A 25,658-nucleotide genomic window follows, 5' to 3' on the forward strand; every position below is an offset into this window, starting at 1 on the left:
CAGTACCCCACCACCACATACACCGTACGGCCACCATTCATTTTCGTCGTTATCGCCGTGGCGTCGGTACGCCGTCGTAGTCATTGCAGAGCAGGAGCAGTAATAACGCCTGGCACTTCACCCTTTCCCCCGGCTCGCCGTAAACCGTCGCTGCTGTCCGCCCGCCCATCGTTGTGCCCGCTCATTCGTTCGACGGTTCCCGCGCTAACTGAATAACAACCGAAACCGATACCGTACGTGTCCCTGTACAGTGTACGTACATTGCGAATTTCGATCGAGTGCGAGTCCGCCTGCAGCCAGATCCGTTTACCGCCTCCGTTTCCGGTCCGACGAACGTTTTTCAGTTTGTTTTGATTTCATACTCACAGTCACTACAATGCATAAAGGTACGTCCTCCAAGGGTACGTTATGTTGTTTAAAATCGGTTTCGCATGGTGTGGCGTCATTGAATGACGCTCCGCTAGGATGGCGGTGTTCTGTTATCAATGTCCGCGGGTCCTTAAGCATTCCCACGGGCTTTTCCATTCCGTCGCGCCGCGTCCCCCGTCAGCGGTGTTTGGTGTTGCGCGAGCGTTGGTGGACTCTTTTTTTGGAACCGTTACAATCAAACGTACCATACACTCTAGGGAACTGGACTTGGCCATAATCTTAAACCATAATCTAAACGAACTTAACGATAGTTACTGACGTTGTTGCTTAGAAAACACACTTGTCAAACAGTTTATTTAGTATATTTTCCATGTCTCTGACTTGTATGATAATAACAAAGAATTAAATCCCAGATTTCGCAAATATATATATATTTATTTTATTGTTTGTTATAAATTATACACAATCTTAAGGCACAATAAGAGTATGAGCTATGTGAAAAAAATAAAGAAAACATGAACAATTTGAACGAAGAAACCACCCATTGATGACACTGTCTAAATTTCGCCAACATGATTTTAATTTTCCATTGTCAATGACAAGGGTCTAAATTCACTTTACACAATGTTCGTTTTAAAAACCATAGTTTATATTAATTTTAAATAACTTCCGATTTGCGAGGATTTAACAAATAATCCTTTTCTCTTAATTTGTTCAGCTATTAACAAAAATATCGTACCTACTTAGCTTACTTACCTAATTTTCCATTGTACATATTATTAATGTCTTAATTATGTGTTATTGTCTATTGATAAGTTATATCTCTTCTAAAAAAAAAAAAAATGCATAGTACTTTTAAGTATATCTTATTCTAATTTAACCTAAATATTTATCTTGAGCAAATCAAAATTGTTTTAATTAAATAAAGTCCCATTTTTATTTCAGGAGTGGCTGATAACGAGTATGAAATTGAGTCCATTTTATTCGATGATACATATGGGAGCAAAACAATGTATCTCGTTAAATGGAAAAATTATCCTATGGACCAGTGCACCTGGGAACCATATCGAAATTTAACAAACTGTTCTAACGCATTGAATGACTACAGATCAAATAAGATAGTTGCTGCTGACATTTATAAAACTTCACGTTTTAAAGAGCTGTATGATTCACTTAATATTTTTGCTGATCAAGAATTGCTTGAATTGTTGCACCGTGTGCTCGTGGAAGGCATGCCATCTATAGAAGATAAGTTTGTTAGGGGTACTATTGCCTATTTATCAACGGTATCGCCAAGTAGTAGGAGTACATCATTAACTAAATTGATTAGACATAATTTGATGCTAATTGAAGTTAACAGAAAAAGGCAAAAACAACTTGAAAAATTGTCTAAATGGCAAAATGAAATGGCTGCAGTTTGTGGATTTAGTTTATCTGTTGTAAACGATGTAGACTTTGAAGGCCCACCCAAACGGTTTTATTATGTGGATGAATGTGTGGCGGGCGAAGGAGTTATTATTCCAAACGACCCTCCAGTTTGGTACGTATTTGAGTAATTATATTTTATTTTAACTTAAATGAATAATCTATATAATTTTTTATGTAGGTGCCACTGTGATGTTACCTGTGGAGGAAAAAAACGTAAAAAAACTGAATGTCATTTTGGCGATTTTCAACTTGCGTATAATAAATTTAAGCGCGTTATAGTTCCTCAAGGCACTCCTATTTATGAGTGTAATAAAAAATGTTCTTGTGACAAAACATGTGTAAACAGAGTGGTTCAACATGGTCCAAGTAAGAATTTAAAACTTCAAATATTCCGAACTGATAATAATCGCGGTTGGGGAGTCAAAACATCAATAAGTATAAAGCAGGGTACGTATATTACCAAATATACTGGTGAAGTAATCACCAAATCAGAAGCAGATCAGCGAGCTGTCACTCATGGATCAAAGTCAACATACTTGTTTGATCTTGACTATAATACTGATAAAAATGATAGCGTTTATTCTATTGATGCAACTACTTTTGGTAATGTATCACATTTTATAAATCATTCGTGTGATTCTAATCTGGCCATATTTGCTGTATGGATTGATTGTTTGGATACTAATATTCCAACCCTGGCATTATTTGCATCTAGAGATATTGATGCAGGTGAAGAGATTACATTCAATTATATGACTTCTGTCAATAATGAAAGTCGGAGAATTAAATGTAAATGTCAATCTAAAAACTGCCGTGGTTACCTGTGTTAGTATAAATAATTTTGTTTTCATACTGACACTAAATTTTTATTGACTAATACTTTTTTTATTATTTATTCTCCAATAGCCTTACTTATTATGAAAAAGTATAATTTTGAATCAATTTAATTAAGTGTTGGGTTTGACAAAAAAGGGTAATTTATATGTATATAATGTAAATATTACTGATTTAAAGGTGAAGACAAAACATGATGTCTTAATAGTACATCATAAATATTTTTTTTCAGTTGTATCAGAAATTAGTTAATTTTATATGTATTTTTGAAATTATTAGATAATTATTTCGCAGTTTAATTTTTTTTTCACTAGTAAATTTTTATTTTTAATAAATGAATTCATTTAGACAGTTGATAAGATTTTCTATTGAGGTACCTAATTAATGTAACTAAATATCTTACAAAATGTACTGCTTATAATCAAATATTTATAAATGCATAGATACATTCAGCTAATCATTCAAGTATAAATTATTTAAAAGTATTAAATGTATTGCTTTTATATATATATATATATTTTTTTTAAATTATTAATTTCTTTAAATTAGTCAAATGTAATCTAGCATAAAAAATATTAATACCAAAGTTTAATTTGGTATTATATTATAATAATACAATAAAATATTTTAAGAATTAATTTATTACTCAATTAGTATTAATCTTTAAAATTGCTAATTATCATCTTTTCGTTCTGTTATAAGTTTTAATGTCAATTTGTTTTATATATTATATTAACAGTTAATTTTTTGAATTATTCATTCCATTAAGAACTTATGATAAATTCCCATTAATACATTTAAATGAAAAATGTACTTTCAGATTGTTCATTAGACTAAAATATATTTATTTTTTGTATAGTAAACACAAGTATGATTTTTTTTTTTTAATAACCATGAAAACCTTGTTGATATTTAAATTGCTTAATACATAAACAAATATCATAAATATATATATATATTTATTTGTAAATGTTTTCTTTTGTATTGTATTTTAAGACTTAAAATAACCATTATTGTTGGATAAAATGGAGCTGCAAAAATTTTTACTTTAATTTAAATATTAAAATTATGTGCAGTTTCAATGTTTCCTTTAAATGAAAACATTTTTATAATTTTTTATGAATAAAAATCATGTTAAATGTTTTTGTAATATATTAAAAGACTGAGTATAATTTATATTTATTCAGTTGTTTTTAAGAATTAAATAATTTGTTCAAGTTTATTGTTACATATTAAACAGAAAACTTTTTACTTGATTTTCATACTACAATATGATTGTAACTATCACTTTTTAATGTATATTATACCATTTATTACATATTAATGAAATACAATGCAAATTGATGTAACTAATGTTAAATATGTGACTATAGTTAACTGTAAATTTATATATAATTTAAATGTTAATTTCAAGACATTTTTAACATTGTAAGTGATAAATTAGAATTTTTTTCAAATAACTAAATTGTATAATAAATTATTAATTTTATGTTTTTTTTTCAAAAGACTGCATCAAGTTATATGAATGAAATATACTTTATGCTTACATATTGTAAAATTATTTTATTTTTGTTTGTTTTCATTTATGAGGCTACACAGAATTAGAACTGATTAACGTACATTTTTGTTATGTTTTGTGTTGCTAAGCAGATAAGACATGACGTGTGTACAATGTCTTATTTTGTGCATTCAAAATATGTTTAGATTAGGTAAACAGTAAATACCTACTCAATAACACAGTACAAAAAATCTATAATTTCAAGATAGTATAATGTTATTTTAATCACCAAAAGATGTTAATGTCGTATAATTATGTATTTTAAATGTATTTGGTTATTTACTGGTAAGTTTGTGTTCTACTGTTCTGTTGAAGTATTGAATACGACAAATCTCTGTGCTATACATAAGAGTACTAATTATTACTAAATAAGTAATACTGCTAATATTATTAGGCACGATTAATAGAATCCTTATTTAGAGAACAATGCATTCTTGTGTGTAGTGTTACTAACAAACAATATGTTAATCTGTTTTAATTTTAAATTTGAAGTCTTATGAATGTTGAATACATTTGCAATTTTGTATTAAATATTGAAGTAAATTGACATCCAATTTAAAAGTATCTGCGTGTTCTCTTGTTGTTATTTTTAAGTAAACGTGTGTGTAAAATATTAAAATTTAAAAATGCACTTAATACGTTTAAAAATTAAAATATTTAATCTATTATTTATTAATCTATTGTTTTGTTATATTCACTGTACTTATCTTTTATCTAATTAATTACTATAAAGTCGTAAGACTATTGCACTTTTATAATTATGTAGTTTTCAAAGGTTAATAGCTGAAGCCCAAATAGCTTGTGTTTTAAAATGATAAATAATAAGTACCTATATGGCTATATATACCTATATAACATAGTGTTACTGGATAATACTGCGATAGCTAAATATTTGGTACTTTTAGCTTCCGGTTATATCTACTATCTCGTATAGCCGTTTTGGGCACCTGGTTACAAATAATAAGTCGTGAATCAATGACTTGTTTGATTACATTCGTTTATTAGTACATTTTGCCCATGGGAAAGTAGGTAATACGAAAACAGTCCCTGCGGCGCCGTCGGTTCTAACTCGAAGAAAAAGAAAGTCGTCAGCTGAATATTATATCATTAAATAGCGCCTATCTAAAAAATATTTTTTTTTTTTTGAGAACATAAATTATTTTAATTTGTCGTCCTCAGAAAAAGAAGCTGTCTAACTTCTTCCAGAACACAGAGTATTGCAAAGTTTTCGAATGCAACCGGTGTGCAATGTAATGACGTTAACTACTGTCTATTGAGAAATGTCTTTTAGTGATGGAGAAATTTTAATAGTTTTATAGACATTATTTTTAAATGACATAAGAAAGTTACAGTGCGATAGCTAATTTGGTGTACAAAGTAAATTAAGGTAACTAACTAACATATACTTAATATTATAACATAGCTATGTATACTTATTTTGAATACGCATGTGAAGTAACATTTTTACATAGCAAATATACATAATACATTACAATTTACAATAGTCAAAATCTGTGACATTTCAATATTTCATCATTGAAACATTTAATAAATATTATTTAGATATGTCATTAACTCATAATAAAGTTACAGTTCGACATCTATACTGTGCAGTGACTATATACACTGCACAGCCTACAGGTACGCTGCACTATGCTGAGTACCTACGTTAAATGTTAACTGGTCTTATAGAGTTATATGATTATATTATATACACTATACAGTGCTTGGAAAGTTCCTTTAAAAAAAGGAACTAGTTCACGTTCACGTTCCTTTTGTTAGAAAGGAACTAAAACCTTTACAGTTTCTGTCTTAAAGATAGAACTAGTTCCTTTCCTCGTTCCCTTTTAATGTGAAGTAAAATAAAGTAAAAGAACATAGGTACATTTTTGTACTATAATTATTTTAATTTTAAACATAACACATTGTTATTTAGTAATAGTTTTAACTTTTGTAAACATTATCAATAATATCGTATACAGGTTTATTTTTAGACCTCTTTATATTAGTTACTAAATTTCAATACAAGCTATACATTTTTGTTGATTTAATTTTATTTAAAAATAAATGAACGAAAAAAATCGTTCCTCTAAAAAGTGAACGAAATTCCAATACATTCCTAAACATGAAAAAGAAACTACATGTATACATTCCGATAAGTTCCTAAAAATGGAACGAAGTCATAGGAATCCAACGACTCCGTAGTTCCTTTGATTTTGTTCCTTCCAAGCTATATTATATTATTAAAAATTAAGGTATCCCGTGATGCCACTATACAAGTTATGTCACCAGAATTATTAATAATAATAATAATAATCTAACAGTGTAATATAATTAATACATTAAAATATATTATAAGATATCATTGTAAATAATTTGTATAATTATGTATTATCATTTATCAATTGTTAAAACTGCTAAAATGTTAATTATTAAATAATATTATCAGTAAGTTAGATGACTCTGACAGGAACACTTTAAAATTAAAAATCAAAAAATAATAATAAGGTCTGTTGATCCTTTAGTGAAGTGATTCAGTGAACAATCCATATACTCATATTATGGCTGAATGCAATTATTTTCTGATAGCTATATCCTATATCTAATAATAATTATATCAGTAAGTTCCTATAAATTATAATGAATATCACATAAATATTGCAATCGTCATATTCACTTGGGAGGTGGGGGCTATTCATGAAAGATGTGCGCTCTTTTTACGCAAGTAACGCGAGTTCATTATTTTTTTTGTAAATTTGTGTCATTTGTTATAATAATGAATAAACGTACTATATAGACGTAATTGCTCCGATTATACTACAAGACGCGAATGTGCTTTGTATTAAATAACATTTTATAAAATCATGACTATAAAACAGGTAAATATATATTTTAATATCTTAGTTTGATTATAATTTGTTATATACACAATTAATGGCATTAATTGTTGCATAATATTAAATTAGCACAATTGTTTCCTTCAGAATTCTGAAAATTATCGAGATCATTAGAAAAAATTTAATTTTGGAAAGTCACAGAACTAAGATCATTTTATACGACTTTAGTTATAAATCTAAAAAATAGTTCAACCTTCATTTTATAAATTTTTATACTAAAATCCGACTTTTTATTTCTAGCGCAGTGTTTCCCAAGAGTATGCCACGACTTTTTTTTTATAAAAATACATAAAATGATTTTTTTCAAAATATTTAGTTATAATTATATAAAAATTAACTTTAAAATTACCAAAAAAAGAGATGTAATTATACATTTTAATGTGAAACGTGTGCTTGATGTTGTTTGCTCAATAGTTCAATTCTAGGAGGGATCGATGATAAATATACCGGCATTCTTGTTCAACTGATAAAAGTCGTTCACGTTTATTATTTTTAATTTTATTAGTGCGGAAACCCAAGTTCACAGAGGTATGTTGTAGAAATTGATAATAATATATTAATTGCAATTTCAGTAATTATCGGATACTCGGTTTTAATAAAACTCCAAAACTGGAATGCTTTAAGGTTTAAGTTCATTAAATTTTAATTTCAAGTTGTTCTTGTTCAACTAATCTTAGATGTGATATTACATCTGATGTTACTGCAAAAGGATTGCACACCCAATCAAAGATGGGAAGTATTTTTTCATTTTTTCTTTAACAATTATGAGATTATTAATTATCAAATCACATGTTACTTCTCCATCTTGATCAACATTTGCTGTTAATGGAAACATTAATTGCAGTTGTTTTTTTTCTACGTGTGAAATCCGGAGATTAATTTTCCGTAAAAACCTATAATACCTGACATCATTCTACGTAATATTCGATAAGTAGATAATATTTATTTAACGTGTGCCGTGACTTATAATAACTATTAACTAATAATAATGTGCCGCGATGGGAAAAAGTTTGGGAACCGTTGTTCTATAGCGAAACTTGTTTTATTTACAATTATTTGGCCAATACATAATTACTCAGAAAATTATTCTGCTTTAGAATATGAAATTAAAACTATGTTGTCATTTAAAAAAGTAATAAACTTAAAAAAATATTTAAAAATATAATTTCTTAATAAAAACGTTGTTTTTTTAATAACCTGAAGCTATATAAAAAAATGTTTTCAAAAAAACATGAATACTTTTTGAAATAACGAGTGTTTTATGATAAAAGAATCACCCTGTTTATTTATATAAATAACAGTACATATCTGTGTATGTTTTGTATAGACTGTACGGTGCGCGTACAGTATAATGCTTATTATACGCATGTTTTTCGATTTAAGTGTACCTATTGGCTATTATTTGTTGATTTAAGCCGGCTGCGTGATATTACTCGATATTTTATACTTCAATAGTTCAATAACCAGTCTTTACGACTTCCTATGCATATAGTAATATATATTAATAAATTAATAATATTTGTATAGAAATGTTCTTGAGTCTGTGTACATTTTATAAATTATTATTATTTAATTTTTGATTATTGCAGTATTCTACATATTTATGTATAGTTTGTCATTTTGAAGGATCAGATTTTACCGAGAAATAAACTGTGGGTCATCTGATCTCCCAACCCTCTCCTGGGTCAGCCCTGTGTACTCTTTATAATATGACTGTGCAAAACAAATAGGAAAATAATAAATACTACAGGTCCTCTGCTCTAATAATTACCTGCTAAATTTAATTTTATTAATGATAATAATAATATAATTTAACATTAAATAAGATTTCTTCTTATAGACTATTATTATTACCTACCAATTATTGTTTTATTAACTTATAATACAGGACTTCATATTTGACAAATTTTAATTATCCAATTCAGTGTTGGGAATAGATAACTAAAATATTATAAATATAATAGATAAAAATTCCTAAAGTAGGTATCTAGATAATAGATAAAAAATAGATCCCCATATTTTTGTATTTTTTTATACTAAGCAAGAACTATGCAGACATGCAGTGGCTTTGCCAAAAACTTCCCTAGGTGGAGGGAACCACTAGATCAAATACCATATTATATCAGTGGCGTATCTATGGAGGAGGTAATAGGGGTTATATCTCCCCCACACCCAAGAAGACTAAATTTTGTACGCAATACAACGTATTGTTATTGTATGTAATAATATAAATAAATGCTAAACCAAATGAAGTTGACGTACTTTTAGGTTTTTTAGAATCATATTTTATATTATTCACAGATGTTCCAGTCAAAAACCGCTTCATACTTAAATATTTTAAATATCACTAGTCAAAAACTGAAATAAGGATAGGTAGGAACCTAGGTAACAACAACAAGAGTATTAGAGAACGACAAATGGCAACAATAATAATATAACATAGTTGCAGTTGTACAATCGACGTATGCGGGCCGTGTTTCTATGTATGAGACAGATCCGTATGTTCTCGTGGATAATTGTAAGGGATAACAATAATATTATACGTAGTAATGAATGCATATAACTATAAGCGGTATTCGCAGAAATACGCTATAATTATTACCTATAAGTAATTAGTATTGTACGTAGTTATATAAACATTATAAACTGTTGTGTTTTTCTGCCGCCACCTGCCGATCAGAAAATGTAACTAATAAGAAATAACCGGCAGGTATACATTATAAATAAACGGAAATAACACAATAGCCAACAATTATTGGCTGCTGAGTACTGCTGACTATCAAGATGCTTTAAATTTGTTCTACTTTAATATGATAATATTATATTTATTACATTACATTATTATGGTTTTCAAACATAAAATTTAAAAATGTTTATAGGTACTTTAATATTAAATAAATACTTATACATAAAAAAAAATATGTAAACGAACTAATATAGATAACTGAATTTTTTATCTCAGATAAATAAAAAGATGACAGGAGAATTTAATCTATATAAGATAATATATAAGAGAATATTTTCATCTAAATAAATCCCAACACTGTTTACCATTGCATTTCGGAGCTACTAAATGTGGGTGGCGGGTAGCATGTTATGTTAATAGTCAATAAATGAAATTTACATTCCTACATTTAATAAATTATTAAACATCTATTTAGAACTAAAATTAAAAGTATTTTTGTCAAAACAAATTACAACATTTAGGTACATAAATGTAATATATATTTTGTAACATTTCTAATGATGCAATATTCTGATATTTTTTACAGTTATAACATTTTTAACATTTTTTTGTATAACATTTCCATTATTTATAATTTGTATAATCAAATTAAATTATAATATAAAATACGAAAATTCTTTTGACTTATTTGAATTTTTCTCGTCATGCTATCAAAGTAATCCCGCGGTAATGGCAGTTGATTTGCAGTTGAGCTATTTTATGCAGTCAATCAACCTCTGAGTTGAAACACAGCCGTCACATTTTTCGTCAGATTTATGAACCATATTTCGCTCGTGGGTAGTCCATGATTCAAGACAAATATTCGGTTACCAAAAAAATAAAACTAAAATAATCAAACTTTTAGAAAATATAATTTTATTATTTACCTATCCGAGTTGGCAGTGACGTATATAGGGGAGAGGGGAGTTTAGAGGTTTAAACCCCTCCCAAAATGTATGGTTGGTTCGGGCATTGATTTTGATTATATAATTAATTGGAATTTAAGAATGGAATTTTTTTTAAATGTTTAACTTTCTAATCAGTCGTCACCGTTTATATTCCTCAGTCGTCACTCATTTATAAGAATTCTAAACAACAGGACAATTAAAATAAATTTGTATTTATATATTGAAAAAGAGCTATATGATGTAGCTATATGATAAAAAAAAAATTTAGGTAATTTATCAATGTATCAGAAAAATACAAATAAATGAACACTCACAACCGTAGTACGGTACATTACCTGAAAGAATAATAATAAATATAATTACATTTTATTTATTAAATGGGATAGAAAACAAACTTACGTAAACATCATCGTATATGATTTATAATATACACTGTATTTTACACTATGGTCCACCTACAACACGGTGAAGCTTCTGTAATAATCTTAGAATTTTGTATAAAAATAAATATATAATTATTCTGCGACTTAACTATTTTATGCATTGCAAGCTCGAAAATTAAATATGCGTTTTTACGTTATCCGGTTAACAGATTATTCGTGGCAATATTTATATCTTTGGTTTTGAATGTTCATTTAATTCACCAAAATAATGAGAATAAAAACTTACGCATACACATATATTCTTCTTCTACCGGTTAAACAGCTATAGGCGTGTCTAGGTGTGGCGTAAGTGGAGTGCAAACGATCGCCGCCAAATTAAATGTTTTCTTTCAAAATTTAATGCAACATCGAACTGGAAAGTCAATTAATGAGATATTTTATGAAAATAACCATAACTGAACAAATATGCAACGTGTATAAACGTGTACAATGGTACATCAAGGATACCTTTTGCCACGGATAATGTAGATATGAATACATGATGCGTTTTTTATTAGAACTCTTTTTTGTGATATTTTTAATATATTTAATATCTACCATCTACATTATTGTCAACACTAAAATAATTGTAAGTACTTTTTAATTTATGAATATATAAAATACAAATATGAATGACCATATTACTATTTAATATTTATACGTATACATCGTCACAAATAAAGTGTTACCTGGCGTTTGGTATAGGCAAAATAGGTACATTACTGCAGTGTTCTGTTGCCGATAATTATATCATTATGTTTTAATGTTCAGTTAATCATTTTTATATAACAACATCATTAAATTTTATAATATAATTCACGAATTAGATTGAGCTTATGCAAACATATGAAGTATTATGTCAGTTATTTCTATTACTTATTTCCCAATGATGACAATGGAGACAACAATTGTGTGTACATTAAAATAGTGTACGGTCAACTCAGTAAAATATCTGTAGTGCTGCAGAGTAATATCATTGATTATAAATGTTTATAATCAATGGTAATACTATTATTATTGGTATAAATAAATGTATATGACTATGACTTAAGTCATAATCGTTAGTTATTAATTTTTACAATGTCGTGTAAATTATTATTACAGCAAGGTGAAAACATTTTAAACAAAACCAAAATAATGTCTTTTATAAAATTTATTTTGATACCTAAATCTAATGTATAATTATAAAATAGAAGTGTTCACAAACGTATCTTATAGATATAGGTACCTATAGTGTAAACTGATAAATATTTAAATTTATTAGTTTACGCCAAAATAATTAAAAATTAAACAGAGATGTCAAAAATATATACGTAAGTTCGCTCATAATTATTAAATCTTAGATAAAAACTAATAATTATTAGTAGTTACTAAAGTTGAAATCGCGGAATAAGACATATCTAGGATATCTTAGTCCGTGGTTGAAATATAATTATTATCTATAGTAACCGTATACCCATTATATAGTTTATAGAATCTGAACAACTAATTTTTATTTTGCATTCTTTGGTGTTTATTACTTTTTGAGTCATTTTTTGACATTTCGAGGTCATTTCCCCACATTTTTAGTCATTTTTACATGATTTCACATTAGTTAACTTCTTATTGTTTTTTGTTGACCATTATGCCGATAACTTACTTAAAACTAAAATTACCACGGACTATAAGAATGTCGGTTAGTGCTCGTCTATCATAGGCGGTGATTGGGGGGGAGTGCTTAGGGGGCTTAGTCCCCCAAAATTATTGAACATTTTTCAAAGTCATGTGGCCGGTCGGACGTCGGATTTATTTTACTAGAACTGCCAAAATTTTGGAACTTTACAAAATATTTTTTTCCCCGAAATTTAATCGATATAATAATTATTACAACATATTACCTATACTTACTATAGTCACGACGGATTGAAAAATTGCGTATTTAATAGGTTTTCTTTTTAGTTGGTTATTTAGTACAGTTAACGCGTATTGGAGGTAATTCAGTGGACGCCGCTTATAAGACTCACTTTGGGACCAGCACAAAGTGAGTCTTATAACCGAACGAATCTTATAGGCGAAGTGGGGAAAAAAAATTACATATTTATGAATTTTATTTTACTATATATTTTGCTTTAATTAAATTTTAAAATATGAACTTTCCTCGTATTTAGTTTTCCATTTTGTTGACTATCCAAAATTTTGGTTTTCCGTTGTATTGGATTTCTACGTTTTTAGCTTTCCGTATCTTTAGCGATCTACTTTTAGGTGCTCTTCATCTTAGGACTCATTTATAAATATTTTCCAACTAGTCATTTTCCATAAAATTAGTAATCCAATTTTTCTTTTTCCTTAATATTATTTACCGTGAAATTATTTTCAATTAATTTATATTCAATTGCAATTATATTTCCTTTAAATTTTTTTCAGTAAAATATTTTTCCGTTTAATTATTTTCGTAACTTTTGATTTCCGTGATATTAGTTCCAACACTTTATATGCTCCCTTTTATGGGCCGAAGCCCCCCCCAGCCCCTTTCCCTCAAAACCAGGAAATATTTATTAAGTCTGCTTATTATGTCCTATCATACGTAAATTGTAGAAGTTCAATAAAATTAAAAATTACCTCAGCCCCTACCAAAAAATATTTCTAAATACGCCTCTGCTTATAATGCGGTCTCTTCGTTTTTACTTATTAACACGGCAAATTTTCAACGATAACAATTATTATATTGACAACGGTAATATTATTACGGTAATTGTACACGGTATCATAATTTTTAACAGTCACATTCGGAGTAATAACTGATTTTCGTAGTAATGTATTCGGAGCAGTTGTAGTATTATTCGGTGAAATCACTTTTCGGGGCTACGGTGTTATCTCGCATTTTTATCATATTCGATATCGCCCATCGTGATCCATAGCGCGTTATCAACGTTCGTTGTTCGGCACTTGGACGTTTGACCGTGCGCGTCCGTCGTCCGTGCGCATCTCTTCATTTCACTTTGCGCGCGCACTACCGCCGGCCCTGCGGTATTCGCTCTTCTTCTTTCGATGTGAGACGATTTTCACTGAGGAGCGTCTCGCCAACGCTTTTTTTCAACATCTAAACTCTGCACTCGCGTTTGGAGCTCGTCAACGTCGGTTTCCAGTGTGGAACCATGGCCAACTCCGTGCGCAAGATTTGCACGAAAATCGGAAACGGTCATCAGTACTTATTGGGCACGGCCAAAACGACAGCGTACGGCGGTCACGTCGTGTCGGACACCGTTCAACAGCATCACTTGGCCAGACCACAGGTAATTCGCTCGCCCGTGACCTTAATTGCTTGCCGATAAGGTCACCTGCCAAGGGTGTTTCCTACAATGTGGTGGTTTTTCCGGTTTCAGGTCGAAACATTGTGCAAAATCAACTATGCCGAAAATTCGTTACGTCGGTCACAACCGTTGCTCGATTACATTGTTCGACCTGTCAAAAACAAACAATCTGCAGAAGCAGCGGCTGTTGAATGGTTTAACAGACACACAAATCCCGAAAATGATGTTTGTCACAGCAGTGCGTTTAAACAAGACGATCCCATCAAGTCTGACAAAAATACTAGCACGTCAGATTCTAAAGGACTACCAAGTGCAGAACAGCTAGACCGTGTTTACAATAGGTTGGGGGAAGATGTAAGTAATGAACTATATTATTAGGTATTGTTACTATACGTTTAACTTACATAATACAACTCAAACAAGTTATGTTTTCCATCATTTTTTTTTCTTTTAGTTACCATTAATGTTTAAGCAAAATTTAGATTATGCATTATACCATCCCAAATTGGTATTTGAGAATAACATCAGAGGAACAAAGAGTGTGTAAGTAAATAAAGAAAAATAATTTCTGTACAATTCATAACTTATTACATGAAATCTATTTTTAGAGGCTTAGAATATTTTATGTCAATAATTTCTATACTGCGTTTGATGGGCCATATTAAGTATGCTTTTGTAAAATTTGATATTTTAAAAATTACCAAACATCCAGAAGATGGAACGATTAAAATACGTTGGAGAATCAAAGGTATATCAGGAATGAAAGTGTTTCTGAAGTTTTGGAAATTCAGACTATGGAATTTGGAACAAGTCATTAAAGAAAATGTAGAATCGTATGTGAATTATTTTTTGTATAATTTGATAACAAAATCAACTAATAAGTTTATAGTTAAGCATTTATTCTAAGGTTTTTTATCTTACAATTGACTTTTTATAGATTTTATTATAATTTTAAGTTTATTAATATCTTATAATTATGTAGTTTTAACAAAACCCAATTCTTTTAACTTCATATTTTAATAATATTTCTTTCATTCAAGCCAGTTCAATTTATATAGTGAATCTTCCATTTAATTACATTTTAAAGAAATATTTTTAGGAACTACATACAAAATTTATTTAATTTGATCTCTCAAATTTCTGTACTAGAAGAATTTTTTTGTGTTAGTCATACTGATTAATTCTATTTAAGTTTATTTAAGGAATTAAATTAAATATTCATTTTTCTATTATAATATAAATTTAAGAATATATTTTAACAATGATTTTAATAGTATCCTATATTAACAATTATCAACATATAGAGATATTATTCAAATTTTATCTTTATTATTGAAATCATAATTTAAAAAAAAGGTAAGGCAAGTGGGTATCGCTCTGCTGTATAGTAGAGATGGGGAGTAGATCACTATAATGGATGTGTTAAATTTGAATGCAATGACAGATATCATTGTATATGAAAAACGATTTTGAACAGAGATGATTTGTCAGTTTAGGATTATTAGTAGGATATATTATATTAATATCTATATTTAAATTGTAATATATCGTTATTTTACGTGATTTCGTAAAAAATTAAATTTCATACATTCATAAAAATTTTTTTATATTGACGCTAGAATTTTTTTACAGTTATTTGAAGAAAAAGTTATGGAGAACCTTGTATTGGGTTTACTTGCAAATTTTCACGATTTTGACATATTTCGTAAATATATAACTTTAAATGCTTATAAACAAAAATTGTGATCAACAATTTTTGATTTTTTTTACTACAATAAACTTATAATAAATCTTTTCAATTTTGAAGATTTTTTGGAATATTAAATTTTTCATATCGGCATTTCAAAAAAAAAAAAAAAAAAACAATTAAAAATTTCAATTGTCTATAAATAGCTTAAAAAAAGTCAAAATATTTTGAAAATTTAATTGTAAATAGTTTATGTTAATATAAACATTTGGTGAAAATTTAAAGTATTTTTAATGATTCGTTTTTGAATTGCAGTAAAATAAAGAAGTCGAAACTGCCTATACGTAAAAATTCCCTAAAAAACCATATTGTTCTTTTCTTTTGACCTCTCAAACTACCTACTAGATTTATTTTTCTTTTCAAAAAGGGGCTGAAGTCAAAAATCAAAGCACTATTACTACTCCAAAACGTGATGACAGACAAAAAATAAAATAAAAATAGGTTTAAGAATAAAAACATATAATTGTAAAATCAATACATTATTTATCACTCCGTTCAAAATTTAAAAAAAATTAATAAAAATCTAACTTTATTAGTAAATTAATTAATTAAATTTATTCTAGGTGGCATGATGGTTTTTCAATATTCTATTTAGGGTCTGATGGTTTGGTTCATAAGCTTACTGCTGACAAAGTATGTTAATTTTTAATATTTTGTGGCTAATATAAAGTTTGTCATGTTACCATATTTATGTTTAGATGCAACCAGATAACGACCCAGTAATTGAGGAAAAAAATCCACTGGCGACAAAATTGGCTCTCTTTTTAGGACTATCACCACAGTTGGGTAATTTGGATTGCTTAATTTCATTTGACTCTGAACAGACAAATGAATTATTGAAAATGGTTATTATGTCCCTAGAAGATGTTATTTAATATTAAAGACAACATTTAATAATACTTCGAGCCCTGTCAAAGAATATATCCATTATTTTTATACCATGGAAATTATTGTTTAATAATATTTATGTGGCCGTTGTATATTTGTTGTTTTGTTAATTATGAAGAAATGTTTGTTGAATGTAAAATAGTTAAATAAGTAGATATTTAATTAAACCCAACACCTTGAATGTTGTTACTTGTGATGAAAAACACAGAATTGCTTATAGAATTACAAAATACTGTTGTAGATGAGCATTGCAATTGACTTGTCGTGTAAACCAAACATAAATATAACGCTTCATTGGTTCACCAAATTTAATATAATCAATATTGAGTATTTATGTTACTTCACTTTTGTATTTTATTAATTTGATGTTTTTGAGTAAATATGAAATTTATAAGTAGATGCCATTTGTTATTAATAAACTTATGTGACCATTGTGACTGCTGACCATCATGAATATTTTTAATAAATTTGTTAACTAAAATGATACCATTAGTTGTTTTATGCCGTTATACCTTTCCAGTTCATACTGTAAAAATAATGTTTCCTTATATTTGTTCTGAAGCAATAATTTTTTGTATGGTTTATTCAATGTTTAAACAAATCGTAATTTAGCATTTTTTAAAGAGATAAATTAATACAGCAACAGTTGAATCTAAGTAAAAAATCCTGAGTATGCAATGACGGTGTGTATTTACTATTTACAATTAATATAATCAACTCGTATTTAGTTTGTGTAATTTTACTATAAATATATTGACTCCTCTGTAGCCTAAACTACAGATCAATTAAATAACCCAATTAATTTGAAATATATGTGGGTTTAAAGTGTGCTAGGTAAATAATTTAAAATTCACAAGTTGATCAGAATTCAGAGGACTACAGTGAAAAATATGCAAATGCAATAGTAACAACTTGAAATGCTATTTTTGCAACAATTTAGTTCCTACTTAGTACCGCGAATTAAGATTAGCTGCCGTGGCATTGTACATTATAGGGCGTTGGTCGCATTTGCTATGTTAATTTTAAACAATACGTGTTAGAAAAGGTATTGCTGTTGTGTTATGTAATGCACATGCGAATGCATATATTACTCCGCTTAAATTTAAAACTTGAGCAGCTATTTATAATTATTATTAAATATTTTACATTACGACTACAGTTTGTGAGTTTTGATGTTAAAATCTTATGACTTTATGTGTGGTAAACGTACAGTTATAACTGAAGAATCCGCTCTGGTTTTTGAGGCGTAAGAGAATTTTCTTGCTAACTCTTTCATTTGTATGAGTAGTTCATAAACATTAATTATTAGTTATTTATATTCCCCTCCCCAACATACAGTATCATAATTGGTAACCCATCTGGGCACCATTGCATCATAACATTATTTCTTTATATTATACATATATTTATTGTGTGTTGTACATATGATAATTATATTAATATACTCAATATATAATAAAAAATTGATTGTGCAACCCCAACAAGGGAAACATTGCTTAGTAAAAAAAAAAAAAAAACCATTCGAGTTAGAAAAACTGTAATATCACTAAGTCATTTCATAAATTCATTAATACACTAATAAAGTATCAATAATTGTTTGTATTCAATAAATTCTGTTTTGTGGCTAATATTATGACGTACTTAAATAGTGATATGGTAATACTATAAAATTATACATTGATAATGTGAATATTCATGTTGACTTGAAGATTAATATATAATTAGTTTTAGTTATAAATAATAGTAACCGCCGAATTAAAGTAAATTGTTTTTATTAAATCAGAACTTCATAAAATACAATTATTGTATTTACTGATGAATTTATGAAATGATTAAGCCACTTTTTTTGATATTACAATGTTTATGATTTGAATGACTATTTTTATTCTTATTTTATGTAGTTTTAATACAGAGTTGACAAAAAAGTTTGAATAACCTTCTTGGTTTATTACAGGGATAGTCAATTTGTGGCTATTTTGGTTTTTTGTAACATTATATTTATCCATTAAGGCATATAGTTTACGATCACATTCATGTTTACCACTCTTGATCTATTAACTGAGAAAACTTTTTATTTTCAAAAATTTCTTTATTCTTAAATTATGACAATAATAGTTTAAGAGTTTCGATTGATAATAATTCATATTATTATATTATATGATTCAATGGTTGTATTAAACTTAGCCTATCCAGAATAAGTATATATTTAAAAGTTTTTGTAACATTGAAATATTTATTCCTGGTTGAAGAAGATATTTTATAAAAAAATCATTTAAGAATATGATCAATGAAAGTTAAAGCAGCTTTTTAATAATGAAAAAATATTGTTTTATTATTAGAGTAAGTCTTACATTCAACCAATTTTATATTAAATAGTCCTTAAGTGGTGTTTTAAACAACCAAAAGTAAATGTTGAGAAATTCTGAACAGTAGTGTTGGTGACGTGTAACAAATCAACATTTGTATTAGTATTTTTTACTGGCAACTTTCTTGATAAGCGCTGTTCGTTGTTTATGGGCTTCAGTAATAGGCGCTTTTTTATATGGTTTCAATTCATCTGTACCAAAACCAGGTATCCACATATTTAAGTACCGTTCTGTAAAACATAAGCAATAGTTATAGATTATGTTCAAATTCTAATTAAATCATTTTATACTTGACAAGTATTTTAAAAATTATTTTAATAGTAACCTAAGTAAATTTGGACGTCTTTAACTTCAACAATATTTGATTTTCTATGTTTAGCAAATACGCATGCTGCTTTGACTAATTCATTGACAAAATCGTCGGATAATTGCAACATAAGATCTTCTACGTCCTCCTCTAGCTGTTCATTTGGATCTACTTCTTTGACTAGTTCACGTAAACGTGCTTTTGTTAACAGCTGTAAAAAAAATAAATAAATGAATAAAATGTTTTACAAAGTTGTTTCATATTATAATATAAAAAATAGTTGAGGACAAAATCAGTTACTTATGTATTATTTCATTTTTATAAACATTATTTTTCACTAAATATAGTAAAACTCTGATTAACCGGACTAATTAATGTTAAGGGTGGTCCGGATAAGCAAATATCTGAACGATTGACACATGACATATTAAGAGTTATATAATTGTACGAATGTATGTATGTAACATAATTTGAAATTTGTAACAATAAACAAATCATTTTATTATAATATTTAACTGAAAAAGAATAAGCTATAAATACAATAACATATTTTAAAAGAAAAAAAGAAATAGTCGACTTGACACATTATTTATTTTATACAATACCTAACCTTATGTGTATGCTGTTAATCTTTTTTCTCGTCTGGTTGATAGGCTTTTGGATAATCGGAGTTCTACTGTATTTATAATGTGGGCCAAGGTGGGTTCTCGCGTGGTTTTTTTTTTTTTTTTACTAAATATAATACTAATTATAATTTAGTATAAATTATAATTTCAGAAATGGAAGACATAAAACTTAGCTGACCAAGAAACTATTTATAAACAGTTACATTGCACAATAAACTGCAATAACAGAAAAAAAAGACTTTCATACACATTATGACATCCTAACATCAATAAATAATTGAATTGGTTGGCAAACGTGATTTAATATACTCAAAGGTTATTAATTTTTCATTTTATTTCATGAAAAATACATATATACAATAAATAATAATATATGGATTTCAATCTATAGTAAATATTTTAATGAATAAATTACATAGTCAGACATTTCTATATAATACTATGAATATAAATAACTATCAAATGTGGTAATAAATCATTTTTAAAAGTTAAATTATCTATATATACTTAACAAAGTGGATTGGATGCATCAAATAATCAAGTAATAGTTTTTCAATTACTTGTCTAAACATGACAAGTTAATGAAAACAACCAAGAAAAATACCAAAATTAAAAGTTAATAAAGTAAGTTTCGATTACTCAAGACATAAAAGTACATCTATTACAAATATGGGTGGTATATATTGTTGAGTAAGTTATACCAGTGAACAGATAAACTATTGCTATTTTATAAAACAAAATTTGTGTGAAAAGTTTTTTTGAAAGGCATAGATTGTTATTTGTTGATTATTTACGCCAATGTTTGGATACTGAGTTAAGTCATACTTTAAAATGTAGTTAAATCAAAAACCTTTTACACCTCACTACCTCAGTACAAACATTTATCTGATACAGTAATTATAAAATAAGGTTTTGATGAAATATTGTTAATCGAGTCATTTTGCATATAACTAAGGCAATCAAAATCTAATACCTAAAAATCAAATTATAAAATGTTATAATTATGGAACATTCACAAAAATTGTACATTTCCTAGAGGAAAAAATAGTTAACTATTCTTACAGTTAAAAACATTATGTATACATTAATGACTTGCACGGGCCAGGTTCAAAAACTTTTAAACTAGGTCAGATCATTTTTTGGACAAAAGTAATAAGCCTAGACTTTTTTGAGTCAAATCTCTTTTATTGGTAATTAAACTAGACCGAGTTGGATTTCTGTGAAGCTGAAACCAGAACAGACCTAACTTCTATGTTCTATAGGAAAAATGGAAGATTATGTTTCATATATTTTGTATTGTGTGTATAAAAATGTATATTAGTATATTTAATTTAAAAAAAATACTTATGTAAAAACTAAAAGTATTTAAACAACTAAAAAATAAATTACCCAGGCCAGATCAGACTACTTCAAAAAAACAGAGTCATTTAGGGTTGAGCTTACTTATGAAAGATTGTATCTAGGCTGATTCCTGACCGTTAAAAAAAATTACTGAACCAGGACGGGCTGCACATTTTCAGTCTGTACAGACCACAGACCGTATTATAGTGTAATGTATACACTATACAATTACTATGTTCACAATTAGAACTTAAAACATTTAATGCTTCTACTGCAATTTTTTCTAGTAATACACTATAATAGTTTTTGTATTTGCAGTATTTATTGGTATATACGAAATATTTATTGTTATTCATGGAATGATTTGAAAAACAATATTTATGTAATTATTATTTATTAATAATTCAAAAAAATATTTTTCTTTTATTATTTATTTGGTTACTGTATTTTTTACTGTTAATGCTAAATTATATTGATGATAACTGGTATTAACTGGCAATGTCAGTAATGCTAGAGTGAAAAGCAAATTTTCTTTAAGATATAAATGTTAAAAATAATTTATTTATCCCAAAATTATAACAGCAAATTTGAATTTTTTGCATAATTTTTCATCTATTTCGGTAAAAAAGTATGTTTAAGTTATTTTAATTATTTATAAAAAAAAAAAACCACAAATCTTTATTTTCCCAAAATGTAGTTAGATACTGCTTTTATTAATAGCAGGGCAGAATATAGAGGAGACTTTGATGATATCCTACTATAAACATTACTTTTATGATAAACAATTCTAACAACTACTTAAATTTATGTGATAAGTTAATAAGATTATTTAAAGAAATACTTACAGCCGCATTGTCTGCGTTTATCAAGCTTTTGATGGTGAGTTGTGGTTGTTGTGATTGTTGTGGTGATTGCTGTTGTTGTGGCGTTTGTTGCTGCTGCTGCTGTGATGGTGACTGTTGTTGCTGAGACATTTGTTGTTGTGGCTGCTGTACTGTTTGTTGTTGCTGCTGCGATGGTAATTGTTGTTGTTGTGTCACTTGTGGTTGTGTCTGCTGTACTGTCTGTTGTTGTTGTTGTTGTTGCTGCTGTTGCTGCAGTGGCGGTAGTTGCTGTGTTGTTTGTTGTTGTGGTAGTTGTTGCTGCTGAGACGTTAATTGTTGTTGATTCTGCTGCTGCTGAGACGTTAGTTGTTGTTGATTCTGCTGCTGCTGAGACGTTATTTGTTGTTGTTGCTGTTGCTGCTGAGATGTTAGTTGTTGTTGCTGTTGAGACGAAAGTTGTTGTTGCAGTAGCTGTTGTTGAGGTTGCTGCTGTGCCGATTGCTGTTGCGGCTGTTGATGTTGCTGTACACAAAAAACAATATAATAAATAACCTATTTACCAAACTGTATACCTACTGTAATAATTTAGAATTCATGATGAGACAATTTAAAATTTATAAAAGTTGACATTTTATTTTTAGATTATCTTATCAGTTATTATTATTTAACATCCACTGACTTGGAATCATTACACTCGCATATTTTTATTTATTATTTACAAGGTATACCTTTATAAAACTTAAAACAAAACATAATAAGACAAGTAATAGTTGAGATGCGGAATAAACAAAAGTACTAATATGTTAAAAACGAGATAATTATAATTAAATAATTCAATATTTCCAAGGAATAAATTTGAATATATAAGTTACATAAGTATCAATCCAAAATTGAGCGTTTGAGAAGTTAAATTACTGACATGGATGACATGCTAATAGCCGACATACTAGAGTGATACGTATCAAATTTTTCTTTTTTAAAATCTTGATTATTTAGGTTTAAAAAAATCATTAAATATTGGCATATAATAATATGCAAAATAAGTATTCAAATTAAATTTAAAAATAGCAAAAATGTCCAAGAATCTTAGAGGTATGAGAAATGTGTTTGAGCCTTGTAACTCAAATTAACAATGCCGTTTTATCCAATGTGACACAACAATTTTACTGAAATAGCTAAGTAAATGTTTAAACATCTGTGCAGTATTGAAAAAACTGTACTTCACAATGGGCTTTGTTTCTTGTACAATGACTTCACTTAGTCTAACTACTGATTCTGATTTTAACCAGATTTTATGTCAACAAATAAATGATCCCATCTACTTAATCAAATAATAACAAAAAATAGTGGTGCTCGGTAAAGTATATAAGTTCCAAAAATTAATTTTTACTATTTAAAACAAAACTAAAAAAAAATGTATTTTTGCAGGACAGTGGACATATTGATTGATTATACCTAAATAAAATCTTCAAATATTTTAATTAAAAAATTATAGGTATTTCTTTAGGTCCTTTTTGGTGAGTGGTGGTTACAACTTAATAAATAAACTGATGCCAGTGGTGGATCCAAGGAAGCTAATAATCTTAATCCTACCAGAATTTTCAGGAAAAACTTTAAAATGCTTTCAGTGTTCTGTAAACGTATTACATAATAAGAGTATAAGACATGTACTAAATTTTGATTTGTATAAAGGTTGCTGTGAAACTGTAGAAGTTTAAAATGTTTAGGGTTAATCTTAATAATAAATTATCATCTTCTCCTCTGTTGATTGTGTTCATGTCGCCTACGGAAGTAATGGTAGTCATATGTAGAACGATATAACAAAACAAAGATATTAACAATTAATTTGTATAATATATTATGTTTTATTCATTTTTAAACTTAAATTGTGCAATCTTTAATAGAGTGAGTAACTAAGCAAGGAGTGCTATGGTTTATGGTGCTAAAAAATATTAAAATTAGTTGGATAAGATAGAATTCTTACTTGTTGCAGCTGCTGTAGTAATTGTGGTTGCGGTAGCTGTTTTATTTGTTGCTGTTGGTGATGTTTTATTTGTTGCTGTTGTATTAGTAGTTGTTTCTGTTGCATTTGCTGGAGTTGTTGTTGTTGGAGTTGGATCTGTTGGTGTTGAAGTTGTTGCTGTTGTGTCGGTAACTGTTGTTTCTGTTGTAGTGGTAGTTGCTGTTGGAGCTGTTGCTGTTGCTGTTGGAGTTGTTGTTGTTGCTGTTGGAGTTGTTGTAACTGTTGGAATTGGAGTTGTTGCATTACAATATTTTGCTGGGTGGTGGTCACTACTGAAGGGTTATTGAGCACAGCTAACGTTGATACTGGAGTACTATTAAGAGACGTGACTGTGGACACTGTCGTGTGATTTGCATGTACATTCTGAGACATGGGCGGATTGATCAGTGGAGCGATGGTCGATATAGTTGAAGTGATGAGTGGGGCAACTTGTGGTACAAGTAGATTGCCGAGAGTTACAGATGTAGTGGACGGTTTGTTATTGAGAGCTGTTGCCGATGGTGACGACGAGCTTAAAATTGGTGCGACTGACGAAACGGGCAGATTGACGTGGGACGAGATTGACGTTGGTGCCATTTCAATGTCGGTAGTCTGAGCCTGAAACGTATGAAACATAAAATCACAGTAAGTAATAGATATATACGAAACCCATCGAGCACAATCATCGACAGTAACACTTACCACAAATTGTTCGATTTCATCATCCGTTTCCATAGGCGTCGCGCTCACATCGCTTTCGATGACACCACTCGAACTCATCATGACGCTGACCTGAACTGTGTTTACTCGTCTACCGACCGGCGGCCTCGTCGATGATGGATGAGGTCGTCTGCGAACGGGAAGATATGATAAATATTCGAACGAGAATAGTAAATATATTCCGCTTCGGAGCGTCGAAAAGGATTGTTGACTCTTCGATTTTAAACGTCGGCGTTTAAACAAAACTACTACGAATTATAATTAAATTAAATGTACACCGTCTACCTATCTCTATACCGATATTTGATGTGTATATATTTTACTATTTGATAATTTATATTACATGTATATTGTGTTTATTATTATTTACGTCGAAATATTGATAACAACAGTACGCAGGAGTAGA

General features: G+C 28.5%; 3 protein-coding genes across 4 annotated transcripts; 2 read left to right on the plus strand and 1 right to left on the minus strand.

Annotated features, from left to right (window-relative positions):
• LOC113556537 (histone-lysine N-methyltransferase SUV39H2) lies at positions 1–3,002 on the plus strand. 2 transcript variants are annotated; one of them, XM_026961546.1, is made up of 3 exons: positions 1–401; positions 1,315–1,909; positions 1,976–3,002. In XM_026961546.1, exons 1-3 carry the CDS (start codon positions 377–379, stop codon positions 2,625–2,627), a joined length of 1,272 nt encoding a protein of 423 aa, XP_026817347.1. In that variant the 5' UTR covers positions 1–376; the 3' UTR covers positions 2,628–3,002. The 2 variants fall into 2 exon arrangements, with proteins under 2 accessions (XP_026817347.1, XP_026817348.1); XM_026961547.1 differs by having other exon boundaries at positions 1–386; positions 1,976–2,993.
• An 11,069-nt stretch (positions 3,003–14,071) lies between these two features.
• LOC113556891 (uncharacterized protein C6orf136 homolog) lies at positions 14,072–17,387 on the plus strand. The gene is made up of 6 exons (XM_026962107.1): positions 14,072–14,413; positions 14,504–14,785; positions 14,886–14,974; positions 15,040–15,264; positions 16,742–16,811; positions 16,877–17,387. The coding sequence occupies exons 1-6, from the start codon at positions 14,276–14,278 to the stop codon at positions 17,051–17,053; spliced, it is 981 nt and encodes a 326-aa protein (XP_026817908.1). The 5' UTR covers positions 14,072–14,275; the 3' UTR covers positions 17,054–17,387.
• A 1,816-nt stretch (positions 17,388–19,203) lies between these two features.
• Positions 19,204–25,575, minus strand: LOC113556352 (putative uncharacterized protein DDB_G0271606). Its single transcript, XM_026961231.1, has 5 exons — positions 25,235–25,575; positions 24,515–25,150; positions 22,552–23,052; positions 19,758–19,950; positions 19,204–19,662 (listed from the first exon to the last, which is right to left on the minus strand). Exons 1-5 carry the CDS (start codon positions 25,313–25,315, stop codon positions 19,532–19,534), a joined length of 1,542 nt encoding a protein of 513 aa, XP_026817032.1. The 5' UTR covers positions 25,316–25,575; the 3' UTR covers positions 19,204–19,531.
• Positions 25,576–25,658: the final 83 nt, after the last annotated feature.

The sequence above is a fragment of the Rhopalosiphum maidis genome, chromosome 4, assembly GCF_003676215.2.
Source record: "Rhopalosiphum maidis isolate BTI-1 chromosome 4, ASM367621v3, whole genome shotgun sequence".
NCBI lineage: Eukaryota > Metazoa > Arthropoda > Insecta > Hemiptera > Aphididae > Rhopalosiphum > Rhopalosiphum maidis.

Bases quoted from the DNA above. Each gene is read 5' to 3' on its own strand.
- LOC113556537 (XM_026961546.1), top strand. From the start codon at position 377: ATGCATAAAGGTACGTCCTCCAAGG. The intron at 402-1,314 runs GTACGTTATGTT...TTTTTATTTCAG, and splicing joins TAAAGGTACGTCCTCCAAGG to GAGTGGCTGATAACGAGTAT. The intron at 1,910-1,975 runs GTACGTATTTGA...TTTTTTATGTAG, and splicing joins CCAAACGACCCTCCAGTTTG to GTGCCACTGTGATGTTACCT.
- LOC113556891 (XM_026962107.1), top strand. From the start codon at position 14,276: ATGGCCAACTCCGTGCGCAAGATTTGCACGAAAATCGGAAACGGTCAT. The intron at 15,265-16,741 runs GTATGTGAATTA...AATTTATTCTAG, and splicing joins ATTAAAGAAAATGTAGAATC to GTGGCATGATGGTTTTTCAA. The intron at 16,812-16,876 runs GTATGTTAATTT...ATTTATGTTTAG, and splicing joins ATAAGCTTACTGCTGACAAA to ATGCAACCAGATAACGACCC.
- LOC113556352 (XM_026961231.1), bottom strand. From the start codon at position 25,315: ATGATGAGTTCGAGTGGTGTCATCGAAAGCGATGTGAGCGCGACGCCT. The intron at 25,151-25,234 runs GTAAGTGTTACT...CATACGTTTCAG, and splicing joins ATGAAATCGAACAATTTGTG to GCTCAGACTACCGACATTGA. The intron at 23,053-24,514 runs GTAAGAATTCTA...TTTTGTGTACAG, and splicing joins TACTACAGCAGCTGCAACAA to CAACATCAACAGCCGCAACA.